Source organism: Haliaeetus leucocephalus, unplaced genomic scaffold (genome assembly GCF_000737465.1).
Source record: "Haliaeetus leucocephalus isolate CR32 unplaced genomic scaffold, Haliaeetus_leucocephalus-4.0 Scaffold417, whole genome shotgun sequence".
Taxonomy (NCBI): Eukaryota; Metazoa; Chordata; class Aves; order Accipitriformes; family Accipitridae; genus Haliaeetus; species Haliaeetus leucocephalus.
The window spans coordinates 1345171-1364594 of record NW_010972853.1 but is presented as its reverse complement, the minus strand read 5'-3'; the positions used below and the strand labels follow the sequence as shown (position 1 = coordinate 1364594).

At 39.3% G+C, this 19424-nt stretch overlaps 1 protein-coding gene across 4 annotated transcripts in view; it reads right to left on the bottom strand.

Moving 5' to 3' along the window:
* Positions 1-19424, bottom strand: part of DCAF5 (DDB1 and CUL4 associated factor 5) — a 76259-nt gene that overhangs the window by 55470 nt on the left and 1365 nt on the right. For 2 of the 4 annotated variants that reach the window (XM_010574166.1, XM_010574170.1), the window contains exons 2-4: positions 9783-9926; positions 5489-5525; positions 4023-4162 (exon numbers count right to left, since the gene is read on the bottom strand). In XM_010574166.1, coding sequence (XP_010572468.1) covers positions 4023-4162; positions 5489-5525; positions 9783-9926 — 321 coding nt within the window. Of the gene's footprint in view, positions 1-4022; positions 4163-5488; positions 5526-9782; positions 9927-13814; positions 14032-17515; positions 17712-19424 lie in introns of those variants that run through there. The other 2 variants (XM_010574169.1, XM_010574167.1) reach the window with 2 other exon arrangements.

Genomic DNA, 19424 nt, shown 5'->3' with positions numbered 1-19424 from the left:
GGGGCTTCTGAAAGCTTCCTAGCAATATATGCCTGGAAGCTTCCACAGCCATTGATGATCACCCAAACTGTAAATGTAGCAACAATTACTACTACTTATATGGGAGAATAGTATTACAAAAAGTGAAATAAGTTTGTATGGAACTCAGCTCCAAGCAAGCTGCCAACCCTGGGGAAAAGAGGGCTGCCACCTAAGTGCTGTACAAGCAGACAAGAAGGGTGTTCCTCTTGTATAAAAAATGTTAACAGTTGGCTTTTGCTGTTCACACACAGAGTTAAAAACATGCTCATCCAGACTCTTTCCCTCTCATCTTGATTAGCGTAACGAGACTGTGTTTGGCCTGCTACTCTGCCCTATTCATTCCATCAAAATGCTGTCTCCATGAAGAGTGGGAAAAAGCCTTGACTTTGTCGTCCTTCTCTGTATCTTTCTGCTAGCTTTATGGCTTTAGGCACAGTCTAATTCTCTTTGTTGTGTGTATCTTTTGTGGCATGCTGCCACTCTTTCACTCAACTAAGAAATCAGAATCAATGCCTATTTTGAGCCAGGGATTATGCCAGACTTTTCCATTCACTGTTTGCTTTAATGCAACCACTGTGTTGCTCACATGCTCGGGAGACTCTGTTACTGCCCTTATTTGAGCCACTGTGTGCAGGCACCTTTAGACCCACAAGCACCTCCAAAGGTACTTCATTTTCTTTCCTCGTATCCCTCATTAAGACATATAAAATGTGGTTAAACAGACAACCCTCCCAAATTCTCAATATCTTCTGAAACTACTGCCCATCAAGCAACTGAGACAGAATTAATGGTTACTTGTCCTGCCCCATCTGTATCCTCCTTTTATGCTCTATTACAAGCTTTTTGACACAAGGACTTTCCTTTTTAGTGTTCATTTAGCAGTGATCAAAACAAAGGTCTCTGACCATGGCTGAAGCTCCTTGGTGCTATTAATTGTCATAGGAGGCAGAGGTAAAGGGAAGAACAGGAACAAACTTTAGTTCTGCCAGCCTGCCCAAAGGCTTTAGGGATTGTTGTTGGTCTGCCAGCAGCTCCAAATAAGGTTTAACACCAAAACTGACCTTCTATATTTGCATCATCAAATCAGATCCCCGCTGGGACATAAAAGGCTGTGTTATTAAAATGGCAGCCCCCACTGAGAAGCAATGGCCTGCATTAGCTGAGTGAAAAGACAAACAACATCAGATTGCCAAATAAAGGAATTGTTTTTTAAAATAAACTTTTGTGTACATTTGTTTAGTCAAATCATTGTCACTAATTACTGGTGGTTTCCTTCACACCTTTATTATAAATAGCCTGGCCTGGTACCACAGTTTTCTTCTAAGATACCAAAAGTTGCCTTTCAGCCTGTCAAAGAGAGATTACAGCAGCTAAACTAATGAGGCACTAAGTCACTTTAATTAAAAGTAGGGGGATTACTTTTTTATTTTTCTTTATGCTCATTCACAATTGAGGCTCTTATACACTGGAGTATGAAAATGTTTCTCAAGGGAGAAGCTCAACACCACCTCAAACAAAAATTAAAAGTGCATTTATAAAAAATACTGCATAAATCACTCAGCAGTGAAAGACAGGGAGAAACAGAAGGGGAATGAAACTCCTTTTCTAGCTCCTTTTAATGCACTATTTTAAACTAGAGGTTATTTGCAACATTTTAATGAGCTGGCCACTCAGGGTAACTAACTACACTCACGCTAGCAGGCGTAGTGCCTATTCCCATGAAAATACCATTGCAGACAAGGGGATTAACCCAGTGACAAGCATTATATTGTAGTAAACATTGGCAGGGCTCACATATAAATGCTGACTCAGGACTCCTATATAAGCATGCAAATGCCCTTTATTTAAAATTCAGATAATCTAAGACACTACTCCAAAAAAGCCCCAGACGTACTGCAGCCAACATGTCTTCACACCATTTTCACTAGTGCAGCCTTCTTATTCAAAGTCTCAGCAACAATAAAAGCAGTAGCAATGTTTAACCAAAACAAAAAAGGACAAACCTCATTTCATACAATTTCAGAAACTCAGATCAGATTGGACATTAGCTTATGATACTGAGCAGCTTCATACAGATGCATTTAAGCATCTAGTCCTACCAAATGTTGACATCCACTGTCAGCAACAGGTAGTTCTCCTAACAGAGACAGATCTCTATGGTGTAGAGTTCAGGAGAAGGCAATAAAGGAGCATTTCACCATTTCTAATTTGGAAGCCATATTCAAGTGTCTGGTCTCATCACTTGGATATTATGAAAACAGAAAAATAGGGATGAAGTGACACTTGGGTTTACCAAAGGTAAATTAGTCACATCAAGACTAATTTGATCTCTTTCTTTGATAAAGTAACTGACCTTTTATACAGGGGAAAAGTGGTAGATCTCATGAGGACTAAATTCACATGTGGTATACTATCAAGCTATAGCTAACTATAGGCAGTTGGGATTAGCAAAGGGAGTTGCATGGGTTAAGAAACTGGCTGAAGGGAAGACAACAGTTCACTGTGCTAGTAAGGGACTTCTGAGCAAGAGGGAGGTTATTAATGAGTTCCTCCAAGACAAAGAAGAGACATTATAGATATTTTTATTAAAGTCTGCAATATACATATACTGCGTGCACTGTTCTTCAGAATGTTTTAATAAAATTACCAGATGGAAAAGAGATAAGGGGTATCCCAATTGCACAGGAGAACCAGAATTCACAGTAAGAATCGGACTACTGAAAACTGAATGCAGTGCTAGTATATTTTTTATTTAAACAAAGGCAGTATGCCTGGGGTAGGGAGGGCATCAATAAGCAATCTACTCTGAGTATTCTGGTTGGGCTTATCAAGAAAGACCTAATTCTGGTTCATGTTCAGTAAAGCCCTTGTGACACTAGTGGCTCTAAAAGACTCCTATGAGACTATAAAGTATGTCCTGTTTCAGCTTTCCTAGTCAAAATGGGACAGAATCACAGTCTATAAAAGTTATCAAATTCACTAGGTATGGAAAAAGCTAATTCAGTTAAACAGCAACTTTGACCCAAAACCAAATGTGTACAAATTGCCACAAAATACATAATCTGGATTTCACTGCCATAAACCACTTTCCTGTAAGACCAGTACAAACGGTGAGTTGAGGCAATCGCATTTAATCAGCTTACAAAAAAAGATGAAAGTTTATTTTAGTTATGAAGGAAGGGAACCAGATTCTGTACTCCTGCAGATTGCTCAGTTTTAAATTCTCAGCTTTGTGTCCTCTAGGATGGCATAAACTCACAGCTTCATTTACTGAGTATAACTTAAGTATTCATATACTGAAATTCAATTACTAAAGTATTCCTCTCCAAATTTATGTAACTAGAGTTCTAAACTGAGATTCTTCAGCATTAAAACTGCAGCTGTAAAAACAGAGATTGTGGTGTTTTGAGAAGCTGCAGGTTTGTTACATAAATCAACAGTATTCAGTTCTGGTTTAGAAAACAAAGATTGAAATAATAATTCAACTTCACTGTTATCACATAAGGGCTCTAAGTTTCTATACAACCAGGAAACATTATGCATAAGAACAATTCTCAGTGTCACATGGAAGCATATAAACAGCTTTGGAAAATTATTCAAATCTAAGTAACAGCTTTCTAAACATCCAAATTTTTTTTATTCCAGGCTATAGACAAAAACAAAAACAAAAAAATCCACATTCCTAACTGATTTCAAGTTTAGCAAGATATTTTTATTGAGGAAACACGTCCTCCACTGCTTCTTTGCTCAGGTTAAAACCTATTCATACCAAGTTCTATGCTATGTTGCACTATATGCTGGCACTTTATGAAGTCATTTAAGACAGTAACACTGAACTGTAATGACCAGGGCTTGTCTATCACTGGCCACAAGAATTATGCCTCACTTTCACCCTTCTCCAACACTCCCTATCTTGATTGTCCAGATAAACATAACGTTTCCCTTCCCTGCTTTGCCCAAATTCTTCCTAAATCAATGATCTTCCCCATTACAGATCTTACCTCCATGGGAAGACTCTCGGATGTCCCAAATAAGAACCCGGCCATCATCTGATGAACTGGCAAAGATGTTGTCATTTACTGGGCTCACTGAAAGGCCGTACACTGCATCTTCATGGGCAAATACATCCAAGGTCTCAGTGCTGGAAGAGACACACACAATATTATCATTTCTCTTTCTTTTGCTGTTGTTTTAAAAAGCAAAGTATTTACTGCTTTATCTACCTAGTAATACTTGACAAGGTTTATGTAATTACATAAGAAGACCCTTGTGTTTAATGAGAGGAAAAAAAACCCCAAAAGTCCATGTAGAGTGACCAAGATACCATGCTATGACGGAAAAAAAAGCCTCAGACCAAAACCCACACATTAAAAACTCCAGATACTGCAAAATGCTATGGAAATCATGTTGTATTAGACTAAGCTTGGGAGGAGGTAATGGGAAAGGGAAAGAGGTCTTGGGACCTGAGGACTAAATTTTTACTACTTAATGTAAAAAGGAAAAAAAGACAGAAATTCATTCTTTAATACCCATCCCCCCTCCAAAAAAAAGAACTAGAAGAGTAAGACAAAGTTACTTTTGCCCAGCTCTCATGTAAGATTTATACAAGAAGTAGATATAAGGTATGATGGAAGGCAGATGTACACTGATCAGTTCAATGCAAAAGGCTTTGGACAAACCTAGCAAGAAGTATGTCCAAACTGTGTTAACCAGGATTCAGGCAACTCAAAAAGATTTAAGGTTTTATATTTCTCTGTTCTTACATATATCTCTTCCTGTTTTTTCTTTACACTTGATTTTCTTGAGTTCATGTTATTTAAATGGTCATTGCTTAAATCTGTAGAAGTTATTAGTACAGACCAAAATTTTAACTTTATAGTTTTTCTACTTCAAATCAGTAAGCTCAAAAGACATGACATCTAGAGAACTCCAATCTCATACATTACCACTACTGTATTAACTATACTTTGACTAACAGCCTAATCTTGATGTAGCACAACAAAACCCAATTCCCAACTGCTTTGCAGTTTTGGTAAAAAGCACCTGCACCCAAAGTTTTAAAAGGTAAGTAGGTAGGCCAAGCACTACCTATCTTAAATACAAGTCAGGTGAGTGTTTTGAAAAACAAAACAAAAAACCCGTATGTGTCACAATACTCGTACCTGTGCCAGAATAATCTGGCTCTGAATCCACTCAGAACCTACTAAACTGCCTGCTGGAAAGCATATGTATTTAATAACCATTCTCTTTCTGAAGGTTAAAACGATGCAGAACCCAAGTGCTGCAAAAAATGGGGTGATGGGAAATACTTCATTCCAGATATGAATTTAGATAAATAAAAAGCATGTTTCAGGATTAAAACACTGTGATCTTCTCCCAGACCATTCATTTAAAACAGAAAGTGCCCCCAGTGAGTTGACATTAGGGGAGCTCTTGAAGCAGTGGAAACACAAACTGTGTTATTTACCTTTCAACATCATGGAGTATAACTTGCTCATCATTGCCTATAAAGAGAAATATAAACACTTAACATCATGTTCCAGTGGTTAAAAAGCATTAGAGTGAAAAAAAATAGAAAACAATAATTTTTTTTTTATTTTCTATTTCAAAACCAAAACTGAAGCAGAGAGAAGACCAGTTCAGTTGCCAAGTGGTCAGCCCTCTGCTCAGTTATGTGAAAGGCTTCGTGTGACATTTCCAGACATGATCAAATGCACCAATCCATTCCATCTGCTACTGCTCAACAAGTAATTCTACTTAACTGCATTACTGATCATTCTTTGTTCAGTTTCAGCTTGAGTTTTGGGACATTTGCAGTAAAGAGAAGACTATTATATGAAGCAGCAGAACACCTTAAACTCTCATGTGAATACACCTTTCTTCCTGCTCAGAGGATGCTCCATAAAAAGATAATGGAAGGTGAAAAGAGATGCCATAAGCAAAATGCACTGGGCTCCCAGCTCAAATTCCACCAGTTCACACTGTCAGCGTTCAGGGGTTTGCAACCATTGAGAAGGCACAAACATGACATCCAGTGTCATTTCTTTTGCATTAACAAAAAACAAACCAAGTAACCAGACAATCATGTCACTTTTCTTTGATCACATCCATTGAATACAATGGAAACTAAGCACATGCATGCAGACTAAGAGGGTCACAGCTACAAAGTAATTCCACTGGCTCATGCAGTGTTTTTCAAGCTATAGCAACAGAGTATTTTGTTTTTAGTCTTTGCACTGAATATTAATTCATCTAATTTGGCAACTCCTCTTTAGAAATATTTAGGGAGACACACATTTATACTTAATTCAGAAGAAAAAAACAGAAAGCCCAGTGTCACATTTTTATGCTCAGTATGTCTTTGGAGTTGCAATATCAAGCTGTGAAGCTTTCCTAATGTACACCAAAGCCAGAGGTTCAGAAGGAGCAAGATTTCATGTTATGATTCTTAAGTGTTCGGCTGACTCAGTTTTCATTTATCCCATACACATTTCAATTTGTATTCTGTCCCAACAGAAGAAATATGAGAAAGTTTCTCTTTGACTAATGAGGTGTGAGATTTTTCTACATCCACTTGCTCTTTGCACAGGCACCTAGTTAAATCGGGCCAGCCTTAGATTACTGCAGTAGCTCATCTTTTCCGTGGTACAATAAACAAGTTCACTTATGTGTAAGTGTCCTTTGATCATTAACTGCAATGGAAACTGCCCATTATACATTACAGGCAAGGTTTATACCCAGTAAAACTATTCTAATGCCTATGTATTTCACCAGTGAATAATGTAGCCTAGTTTCCCCAGTGACAAAATTTCCTCCAGCAGACACTCCTGCACCTCACTCTCCATACAGTATGAACATGAGAATCATTCTAGATGCCTGGCTTCAGGCCTCTAGTCATCATGGGATCAGCCTTCCCTTCCATCACAAGCTCCAAAATGGGAAAGAAAGAATGAAAGGAGGGGGTGTGTGGAATAACCACTGCTTCTCTCTTGTTTCATGTGTGAGAGGAGAAGGTGGTGATAAAAATCTAACCACAAACTGCTTGGTTGCTTCTGGTAAGGATTCATCCCTGCACAAAATGTCACTGCTGTTCAGCCCAGTAGGGTTCCCACTTAGTGTTTTATTTAACACAGGAGAGTTCATTCTTCATTGAGAATAACTCGGTTGTAATTGTATATGCAACCCTCCCATTTATAATCTCTCTTGTTTTGATAACTGCAGTTACAATGGTCAGAAAGACAAGAAGTATCTACCATTCCCTTCAATTACACCTGTGAGGATGAAATACTGCAGAGCACATACAGAGGAGCACAGTTAAGGTGGTCTAAGTCCCGTATCTGTCACATCAGGTCCCTACAGAAACAAATTCAGTTCCCTGTAGGTTTATTTCAGCTTTTCATATACCTAACACTAAATGCAAAAAAACAGTCCATGCAGTTTACTAAGAGGGGATCTTTCATTTCAAATGCTGCTCTACTCTCAGTGCATGTGGACAAGGAAGGACAACAGTATTCTTCAGGGATGGGAACTTCTTTGCTATCTTGAGACAGTTTTTTTTCTCCAGAGATTACATGCGAAACACTGTCCACTCAGTTCCTGCCTTCCATTTTTGCAATGGCTACATGTGGTGCTTGCTACGCATGCACTCCTTCAAAGCAAAGAGCTTTGAAATTCCTTGGATGCAATCCAATTTGTACTGAAGTGGAAAATCCTTTCTCGTCTGCTATCAAGAGCTGCTTTAGGGAAAGGTTGTCAGATCCTAAGTCATGAGTCATTGGCAGCTTTATTTAAAGAATGAATTGAGTCCTGTGCACCTTGTTCTTGTTTCCATACTCTAATTTTTAGGGTTTTTTTGAAATATTTCAACTTCCATGATTTGAATACAACTCCAACCCCTCCATACTGGGGAGGGTGACGACCAATAGATCTTAGGATCCACAATTCTTTCAGACCTTTTAAGAATCTCCCAGAGCATTGTTGAGTGAATAAATATAGTTAGCCCCATTTTACCGACACACATAAAACAGATGGTACATCTAGGCCATGCAGCAAAATGACTCTTTACAAGGGATCCAAGAGTCAGACTCACAGCCCTTGCAGATGAGCTCTGTGAATCTTGGTGGAGCAGCTGAAAGAGTTCCTGACTCCTCCAATGGAAATAATTTCTGGCAGAGGCACAGTGTGTTTATGCAAACTGGAGGAGGAAAAAGAGATGAGAACGGCCAGTTTGTCTGTGCGTCAGCTGTCACAGCTCATCTAACCTGGCATCTTAGCAAAAATCCACCATAATCAGTGATGTACATCTTTAACTGAAGGTGTTAACTGCAGTGGCAAGGTACAGTCAAACTACTCTGCTGCTCTCCTGTGAAAACAGTAGCCTCTGACAGCAGGCCCCAATGGACAAAGGGTTGAGTTGGAAATGAGAAAATACCATTACAGCTGCTCCAGCAAGATTTGGCACAGTTCATTCCTTGAATATTCATATAAGGCTCCATTTGTCTGAATTCAAACTTAAGTAAAACAGACTCCAGCCCAAAATGTCATTGGAATCACTCATGAAGATACGTTTACTTGAAGACAGTGTAGACTGCTGTCTTTCTCATGAAACAAACAGCAGTCCCCAAAATCAGAAGATAGGCATCACTATTCGACATTTTTGGGGTTTTCTCCACTTGAGAAGTATATCTGAATCATTTCATCCTTAAAATTTGACACCATCTTAAGCTTTGTCATGCCTTTTTTTTTTTCTTAAGGGATGTTATAGTTTTAACAGTGTTGAAGGATGGGAAGCTTCCGCCATTCACATGCACTTAGAATCAATTTATAGCACTTATTTGCTGTTCACAAATCTTGGTTCAAAAAGGTAATGAAGGGCTCTGACAAAGTAGTCTCACAATATCCTAAAAGAAGTCTAGCTGTATGTTAACGGACATACTGATGAAAGATACAAATTCTTGTCCATTCTATTATCATGTCAGATAGAGGAAATTAAGTACAGCAGAAAATGACACTGACTGCATTTTGATAGTCTTGCACCTTTTTCTTCTCAATTCAATTTTCCTCCCTACCTCAATACTTCAAAAAAATCAGGTGGTGAAATGAACCTAAATTCTAGGGATTATTACCCCAGAACAAGTACCTGTCCACTCTCCTTATGTTAGTTTTCAGACTGAATTAAACTTTCTGTTAAAAAGTGGATTCATATTAAAAAAGATGAAGAATATCAAGGCCAGTTAGAGCCCAATTGCCAGCAGTTCTAAAAGGAAGACACTTATCTAGTGAGGAATGAGGTCTGAGACAAAGTGATCCACCAATAGATGGCAATAGCCCTTCATTAGCCATCTAAGGGTGCATTAAAATCACCTAGGAGCAGCACAGATTTTCAAGCATCAGGCTTGAATGCCAAAGAGGATGCAGGGTTTGCTCTCAGTACAGCTAAGAGGGAATAACACAGACCATGTTCCACAGTCTGTGGCACAAGTGGGGGCAGATTGGACCCAGGATTCTCCTGACAGCTCAAGACATGATGCACTTACACCAGGGTTTGGGAACAGAAAAGCATGACAAAATTGAAAATGTTGTGCTACCTAAAGATTTCCTTGTTCCCAAAGAACCTTCAGCTGCTGATTAAGGACACCTTCCAGATCCTTAAGGGACTGGGAAAAGACCTTTCCTGTGTGGCAGGATCTTGCTCATGGCTTCTACTCTAAGGCATTCACAGTGCAAACTCCTGTGAAATCAGGGTGCTCTTCCTTCCTTACCTCCAGAGAACACTTTTGTATTGCCACTGTTGAAAGCTAGGCAGAAGATATTAGAGTGATGCTCCCCTTTCAGCTGAACTGGTTTGACTCTTGAGTGGATGGCTTCTTCCATATGCCAAAGTAAGACCCGGCGGTCATCCCCTCCTAAAAGACAGAAAGGAAATGGGCATTACTGCCTGAGCCATGTGTAAATTGATGACAGACAAGTTATTTAAATCTACAGTTATTCATAAAAGGCTTTGCCGAAACCCTAATTAGCATTAAAAAATTATACCTCGCAAGGGTTTGGATATATAGACACGCATTTACATTAAAATGCCATGCAGTCAGGTATTTAATTAGTATTAATGAAAACAGAGGAATCAGCAGGAAAAGTTTGAATTAAACAGCTGCTGTTCTGCCAACACAGTGACAACCTAAAGCAACCTGGAGACTCAGAATTTTACTGGTATGTAAAATTCTGTGGCAAGCTGTAGAAGAATTACACGCCAAATTAACATAAGCATGTTGCCAAATGCTTCTACAGCAACTCCTTGTCACCAGCATCACTTATGTTATTCATAAAACAGGAGCTTTTTTCCTCCCTTTCACCAACAACTGTATCTCCTCTAGCAGTCTTTGCAAAGCCTTCATAGCATAGGTTGGCTACAGGACTGACATGCAGCCATAAAAACATTTTACTGAAGCATTCAGAAGTCTTCAGCATGCACAATTATGTCATGCTTCAAGATCTGTAAAGGTTAAGACCAACATTTGTAAGGTGAACTCCTGACAAGGAGAATAACTGGGAAAAAGAAGTTCAACTCTCTTGCTTTACAGCTTGCTGTGCTTCTAATTGCTTGCCCAGGTGCAGTTCTCAGTTCAGAGCTCTATGCACAAATATATTTAAGTGCCTCCTTCTCTGTCTGGTAAATACACAGATATAACAAATATTAGACTCTGTTCATGCTTCAATTGCATTAAACTATTGTTTATTATGAAGAGAAAAAAATTCAAGATACTATTGTATTAGACACTACTCTCAATATCAATTTTGAATGCCTGTAAAAATCTGAATAAAGCTTTTTGAAGTCAGACTCAAAATATTTTTGGTATCTGTCTTTAATAACAAATGAAAGAGAATTGGCATCACAAGTCAAAAGTGCCACTAGAAACATGCTGAATTCAGTTAAAACATTTTACTGCTTCTTTGCACAATCAAAAGCATAAACTCGGCTCCTTCTGAGCTGCTATCCAAAAGGAAAAAGGCATGAAACAGAGACAAAAGGAAACTGAAATTAATTCGTCTGCAGTTTACTTCAAGAAGAGGTAAATGCACAAACAGAATTCATGACTACTGTTAATCAGATTTCTTAAAACTTTTTACATCATATGACGCTATTAAGAAGTTTTCCCATGGAACTGAGTTATGTCAAACATCCTTTAAGTTAACAGTCTCTCAGCCTTTAAGTCTCCTAACAGATTTTATGACAATCACTTTGATAGACAGTACAGCTGCATGTTATGCTTACCCATGCTCCATGAATAATTGTGTATTCCTCCTCCTGATTTTGTACTTTACAGAGCAAACAAGAACACATGATAAAAAGATTCGTGATGCATTTGATAACTACTGGGAATAAGAGTCAAATGTGATGGGTCCAGAAAAACTCACAATAATTTATGGCCAACTAAACTAATGGGAGCTTAGATTCCTTTCTGTCTAGAAATAGGAGAAAGTTGTATTTGCACCCTAGTGATTGCACATGAGCTAGTAATAAGGATACACAGAAATACATGACTGCTGAAACATATGACCACGTTAGTCAAAATCAAGAAGTGATTGTCACATTTAAAGTGGTTACTTTCCAAAGCTGCCAACAGCCAGGTCTTAACGTTATCACTACCTGGCAAACAATTTAAGCAACATTGGAGGCTGGTGAACACCAATATTGCTTCTATCAGACTACATTTACTGTCCTTCAAGACTTCTGTAAAAGACTTTTCAGGGCAAAATATAATAACATACTGTTGCTAATTGTTACCATAGCAAACCAATTTGCAAAACCACTGCAGTAAGTCTACACATCCTCCTACCTGATGGCACAGCCATCTAGGTGTCTCACTCTAACAGCAAACTCATACTCATTTCCATCACCCACCTAGTCCAGATACAAACAAAAACAATGAAGATATCCAAAGACAACAAACGTTACTGTGGTTTCCAGCACACATACAGTATGGTAGGAATCGGATAAATTGCAACCTGTGCAGAAAAGTCTTTGACAGTGTTAAAGTTGCCACTACCTTCTTTTTTACAAGTTTCTACACCTTAGTGCCTGCTTCCTCTGCCTCCAGCTTAGAAACAACTCTTCCTACTGAACCCAAACGTCTCTCTCTTCCCAGACACCTAGATCTCCGTAAGACTTTGGTACAAAGGGCATCATTATGGAGGCCCAACACTACACAAAGGTGAACAGAGTTCTCAGGCTGCTGGTGGCACATGTTCCACAGTTTAGGAGCTTTTAAATGCTCCCTACACTCATGCAACCCTGTCCCTTCTCCATCTATGTATTGTCTTGCACATACTTGTCTTTGAGAACTTCTACACATATTTCATGCCTCAGTTTTATTCCTCTCATACCCCACTGAGACAGAAAAGTTTAATAAAATGATAATGTTAACTGGACTGGAAGAGTGCTCCCTTCTAACTCCAATTCAACTATTCCAGAAATACTTCTGACTTAAGGCCAGTTCCACCAGAAAGAAAAAGCCTTACCAATGTGTCCAGTCACAGAGGATTTGTGGCAGAAAGACACTTTACCAGTCTCTACATTCTCATACAAAAGAAAAAGAAGTATTAAGTCACAGGCAAAGATACCCAAGAAAAGTCAACTCTTACATGACTGAAACCAGGAGAGGTGCGAACCAGCAAATGCAATCTCCACTACCAAAACCTGACTCTTAGAAAAAAGAGGGAAGAAAGGAGGGAGGCACATGTGTGTGGACAGGTATACAGGAAAGAAAATGTAATATAGAGAGCTTTTACACTCTGTAGAAAAGAAGCACGATTCGTCAGACACAAAGTGCATGCACATCATGCAACATAAGTTACAAGTCTGAGAATTACAGGAAACTCCAGGCCTATAGCATTAATTTTGTACAGCTGATCAGTGAATGCAGATTAATTAAAATGCTTTCAATTTATGGTGGATTTATTGTGCATGTACACCAATTCTACAACATGTGAAGCAGAAGCCACTCAACGCTTTTCAAAAAGCACTGGACCCACTGCACAAACTTCTGATAACTCTGCAATGCTCTCCAAAGAGAGTAACTACGTGTATGGCAAGGGTATGTTCTTGACATGATACAGAGCATATATCAACAGCAACAGGTTTACTACACACCTGCAAAACCTGGATATATGGCCTCATATGAAAATACCTTAGCCACCAAGGCTCCACATGTGGATTTTCTAGAAATTGAAGCCCCACATAAAGTGTTGAATTTGTAATTTTTCAGTTCATGGTGTCAGAAGCAGCAAGTTTGACATCTTCAAGGTGGAAATAGCTTCACTTCCATCTTATTTTGCTGATTCTGTTTAGGACTGCATGACTGACAATTTGAAAAGTAAAAGTTTGTGTCACCCAGCTAAGAATCATACAATGCCATTCTATAGTTAATTTTCAAAAAGGAACCACATTTTGAAAGATTTAATTAGTCACGTACTTCAGTGTTCATTATGGGTCAAACCTGCTTCCACATTCAAAACCAAAGTGCAGTAGGAAGAGAAGTCAGGCCAAAGTAGTATTTGTGGTCAGAGAGGCTGGAAATTTTATCACCTTCCCATATTACTCTTGATGTAGAGAAGAGCAGTATTCCTTTTTGTTTTTTACAAGCACACATGAAAGAAAAATACACAAACACACCTTTCTTCCCTGCCCCAAGTCACTGGAAGACTTTGTTAATGCTTTGGGCCTTCTGACTAATGTCGATGAGACACAGGCAAGATTAAGGAATTCTACCCAGAAGATATTTAACAGAACATACCTAAAAAGAAAGCTTGCATTTCAGATCTTGGGATAGCTATCCTGAAAAAGATTCTTAACTAGACAAACACTTTGTGTTCACCCTTGACAATCTTCTAGCTCCTGTGGACTCAAAGTGGACCTCCCTGAAGAATTAAAAATGCCTTGTCTTCACAGTTTGCTCGCTTCAGAATGGTTTGTGCATGCTGTATACCCCAAGATTTGGGGGGAAAAACAAACAAACAGGGTTGTTCCCCCCAGGTTATTTCTTTTGGGTTTTGGCTTTGGATTTGGGGGGGTGGGGGTGGTTTGGGGGCTTTTTTTAAGTAGCATAAACACTATAGGTAGAATATACCTATTCTAGGTAACTGAACAGGTCCCAAATGACTCAGCATAGCATATATTTCAGCACAACAGTTCACTGCCTCCACCGTTCCTAAACCAAAGCATTCTAGTTTCACCCTGCTTTTGGACTAGTTCTTCCCAAAAGTTTCCTGATCTGGTTATCTTCTAAATAGGTAATCACTAAATTTATACACTATTAAATTTGGAATAAAAGTCTACCTCACAGTAACAGTGGTCTAACTGTAGTCCAGGGCTGTTCTTATTAGTCCTAAAATGGTTCAAAGTGGGCCAGAAGATACCCTTGCGAAAAGCAAATCTAGTCTAAACAGTATCTGTGTAGCTCATGAAACATGCTTGAGTTCTCGTGTGCTAACAGAAGCACTTCAAAAATCACACCAGTTAGGACTTAAAAACTGCAGTTTTAAAGTATATCAACCTTGCTGATTGTGGACAAAGCTCAAGACTGCTACTCCTCTTTGTCTCCCATATACCAGGTCCAGTCACTGAAGAACCTACATGGCAAATGGGCAAGACTTCTAAATCATAACATAAAAGATTAATCTTATTGCTTGTTTCTACTCAAGAAGTTGCATGAATCACAGAAAGTCTGATTGGATGGTATTTCAAGAAGTTGATCGCTTAGTTGACCCCTGGCCATGGGCAAAAGGCCAGACTGTGTCAGAATTATTCCCAGTAGATGTGTGTCTAGTTTGTTCTTAAAAAACCACCAAGGTAGATTTCACACCCTCCTTAGGCAGCCTATTTTGGTGCTTCATTATCCTTGCCATTAGGCAGATTATCCTAATATCTAGCCCAAGGGTGCAGTTTGACATTACATATAATCCCACTACCCCTTGCCATGTGCTCCTGCTATTTTCCCTCCCACTGAATTCAGTGGTGATGCAGCCAGAGGATGAGTAGGTTAAAAGAAGGTGACCTGACAGAAAATCAACTGCTGGACAACCAACCTCTCCCTCCCTATTCCTTCCCCCCGTTCAGATGCTTCCATCATACTAGCTTTAACCTTTAAAAATGCCATATTACAAACAACAGAGAGGAAAAATAAGTGAATGAACTACAGGATGAAGTGGAAGTATAAGATCAAACAGCATCCTAAAATCTTTCTTCCTATAATTTAAGACCATTTCTTTGTCCTATTTGCAGTGGCCAAAGAAGAGTTTAACAACTTTATATAATAATAATTAAAAACACTTTTATGCATCTTAAGATTTGCATCTCTACTCAGCTTTTCTTTCTGTAGACCAAGTGGACCCCTTTCTTTCAGTCTTTAATTTTTCTCGACCTCTGATCATTCTTCATACCCTCTTCTAAACTTTCTCTAGTTTGGTCATACCTTTCTCAAAGTACAGTGCCCAAAACTGAGCACAGGGCTCCATCTGAGGCCCCAACAGCACCAAATAAAGCAGGATTACTTCACATGCTTTATCATGTCTGATATTTATGTTGTGATCTACTATCACATTTGGATCCTCTTTACATGACTATGGTCTAGTCTCCATAGCGTATTGGTAGAGTTGACTATTTCTATTTACATGCTGTAGTTTGCACTTGTCCCTGTCAAACCACATGACATTTTTTTTCCAGGTAATGTCTATTAATTAACTTTAAATTCAACTCCTATCTTCTAAAATTATTGCTGCCTTTCCTGGTATCATCTCTAAATTTTATAATTTCTCAAGCATTTATGAAAACATCACATAGTAACTGGAGCTAAGATCCCTCCTCACACAGAATTCTGCTTGATACAAAAAGACTAAGATCAAGACTGCCACTCTTTAGAACATACTTGATACACAATCCCCTTACTTCAGAAGTAATATTCTACTACCTTTGCTAAAGTCACCTCATTCCTCTGTTTTAGGCTCATGCTCCTTCAGATTTACATGGCAACCAAATGACAGATGAATTTCCAGTACTTTCTTGCATCCCTACAAATTTACAGTCATAGAAGAGCTATTAATTTTTGCATTATCTGGTGAGGGAAAAAGAAGCCAAGAGAAAAAGAACATATGCATGGATTAAGTAAGCCTCAGATTACAGTACTTCCCAGAAGTTATCTTGCAAGTGCAGTTTAAAGTAGGGAAAAAAAAAGCTGGGAGGTTCTGATAAAGATACTCATGTTTGTAAAAGATAGCAGGCATGAAAAATGACAGTCAGATAAACAAACAGGAAAACATATCCACCAAACTTGAGGATGGGAGAAAGAAAGCCTGTTACACAGACTAAGTAAAGATGATTCTCAATAAGCTAAATTGCAGAAGGAGATGCTTGGCATATCTGAGGGAAGAAGTCAGTTGCATATCATTGCATGGTAAATATAATTTCCATGCACGGACAGTCATGTGTTTCTCAAACTGTTAAGAGAAAAATATCACCACCTAGTATATGAAATGTTGCAAAGACCCATTTTGTCCAATAAAATCTTTCAACTCCATCCAGCAGCTAGTTTTAACTAATTGCAGCCCACTTACACATTTCTTATAAGTTAAGCTTTCCTCTCCCCTTGTGTCATTCTACAGATAGGTCTTTTCTACTTGTCATATTGCATGTTCTCCTGAGTATCCACCTCCTCCTTTCATTTCTCTCAGTTTTCTTTAATTCTTGACCTTAGGCCTGTCCCTTCTGCTATCACTCCTGCCCCAAAACATTAGTCTCTCTCTCTCTTTCTCCCCCTCTCTAAAGTGACACTGTTGAGTTCCACACAGGTACAGCAAAAGCCTAAAGACTGGCCCCCAATCCAACTTGTTGACCTCAAATTTTTTACTTGAAAACATGGTGAGGAACCAAATTAATTACTATTAAATGTGTAATCTCCAATACAAGATTTAAAGAAGTTAAGATACGAAAAAGTTTCAAACATGCTTTCAGAAGGCCTGCTGAGGCTTGTCTACACTGAAGCTCTCCAAAATCCTAACAGGAAAACTATCTGGAACTGTAATACAAACCCTGTTTAAGCAGTTTGAAATGTTTACTGAAACAGTAATCATTAGCCTTACAGACTTGCTTCTGGGAGATACATTAAAAAAAAAAAAAAAAAATGCGGGACACATACCCAAGAAAAGCATTCCAGCCAATGCAGCACAAATCTGGATGCAGGCTAGCATTTAAATGGCATCAGTATAGCCACTATGAATGCACTGTATAAGCTGTACTTAAACCAGCTCTAAAACAAGGTCTAAGTTGTTAACAAGTCCATTAGCTGAAGCAGACCCCTCTAGGTTAGGAATATAGATATTAACCAAGACTGAACAACTGAAAAGACTGCTTGCACTCTTCCTTTTCACACACTCCAATATCCCCGTCAACTCTCTTAGCTGCTGTAAGTGCAGATGGAAGCATCTAACATCTCATCCATACCTCAGCACGCTGACTATTTTGAGGGAGGAGAGACCCACATGCCATCTATTCCAAGGCTTTATCTGCATTTGGAAGACTTCTGAAGCTTCAGAAAACTTCAAACTAGAGGCAGCTTATACTCTTCCTTTATCTTTCATCTGAGCTCTCCTTCTGTTTTTTTCTGCTTTTGCTATTTCTCAGAGTTTCAAGATTAAGTATGACCTTAAAAAAAGGAGTGGTTTGAGTGTAATTTTAATGAAGCCTGGGCTTATAATGGCATGAAATTTAACAGACCATCCATGAATCTTTCACCTTTTAATTTCTTATTCTTGACTGAAGAACAAAGCACCTGCCTACTATTGCTGTATCACATAAAGTATTCTAGATCTTACAGTCACAGATAATGTAAAACTTTGTTAAAAACAGTTACCATAATTAGAGCTCTTCATTTTCTCAGGACATCAATACAAGGTCAGATTTAAGGTAGTCTGTTCTTAATTATCCCATATTTGTGCACTGCTAACACATGGAACTTAAGCATCCTCTTCCCACCCCTGCCTTTTTTTTTTTTTTTCACTCACTTGCTTCCTAGTCATTTCATGAAATTTAGGAGGGTAGAACTCTAGTACCATTTATCTCCTGCATATGGAGGAAAAGCTTACCCCCTTTAAACATTCTGTAGTTTTATGAGAAGTTAGGAAATTAAAAAGTGGACATCGTTTGAAAGCCTTTCTTTTACGTACGCTTCTTTAGATGTCCACTTGATGGGAAATCTGCCTCCATTCTCTCACTGCACCTACCTTGACTCAGGCAGTTTGGACAAAATTAATTCTTAAAACTCCCTTCTAGCCCTCAACTTTTTATGCTTCCACCTAAAGAACGGATGTCAACATAGGTAAGTGCATCAATGACATGACAAGACCTGAATTGTCTCCTGAGGCTTTCTCAAGCAAGAACAGAAAATACTGATGGTGTTTCCATCACTTATTATGGAAAATAAAAAAGCAACAACAGATGCACTTAAGCTCTCTGTAGCACTTTATAAGTAGAAATATACAGCTCTACTTACTACTGGAGAAGGACCAGTACAAACTAGCATGCCAACTCTAGCACATCTGGGAAATTTAGAATAGATGAATCAGCATTCCCTTCCAACACACACGTGTATATACCTATATATGTGCATGTATAAATATATATATATCCCCGCAAGATAGATGGATGAGTATCTCAAAAGTTGCATGTGTAGATAGATAAAAGAATCCCTGACAGTAACACTGAGATCCTTCATGGGCACTTATTCTGGAAATGACTGGACTTAAAGTGTAAGTTTCTTCAGGTAAGAAAGTTAAATTTAGGAAGGTCTCAGTGTATCAGCTTCCACTCTATGTTTATAAGGTGTTTTTATTCTGCCCTTGCTTAAAGGTAACCGAACAGCCGTAATAACTTTTTATTGAATCCCCCTGTTATTTCTGGAGTTACTACTGATACCTTTGTGTGACAGAGGCCGCCTCTGCCCAGACGCCACGGCAAGGCAACAGCAGCCCGCTCAGCCGTGCCCCCATCGCCTTCCTCAGTAGCCCCTGTCTCTATTGACAGCCCACCAGAGGGTGGCCAAGCAAAACCGAGACCCTCTCGCCCCTCCTCCACGCCTTGGCTGGTAACTGGGCCATTACCCTCTTGCAAGCGGGGACACCACTCTCAACAAAGCTGCCGCGGCCTGACGACAAGGAGCTCTGCAATTCCCCCGGGGGCCGTTGCCCCGCACGACAGGGAACGGGCCCCCCCCCCGCCGCAGCCCGGCCCGGGGGGAGGGAGCTGTCGGCAGCCCCGGCCCGCCGGAGGGCAGGGGAAGGGGGGCCGCTCCCTCCGGCCCGCTTTCCCCCCCGCCAAGGGCCGGGACGCGACGCCCCCCGCCCGCGGCCTGCAA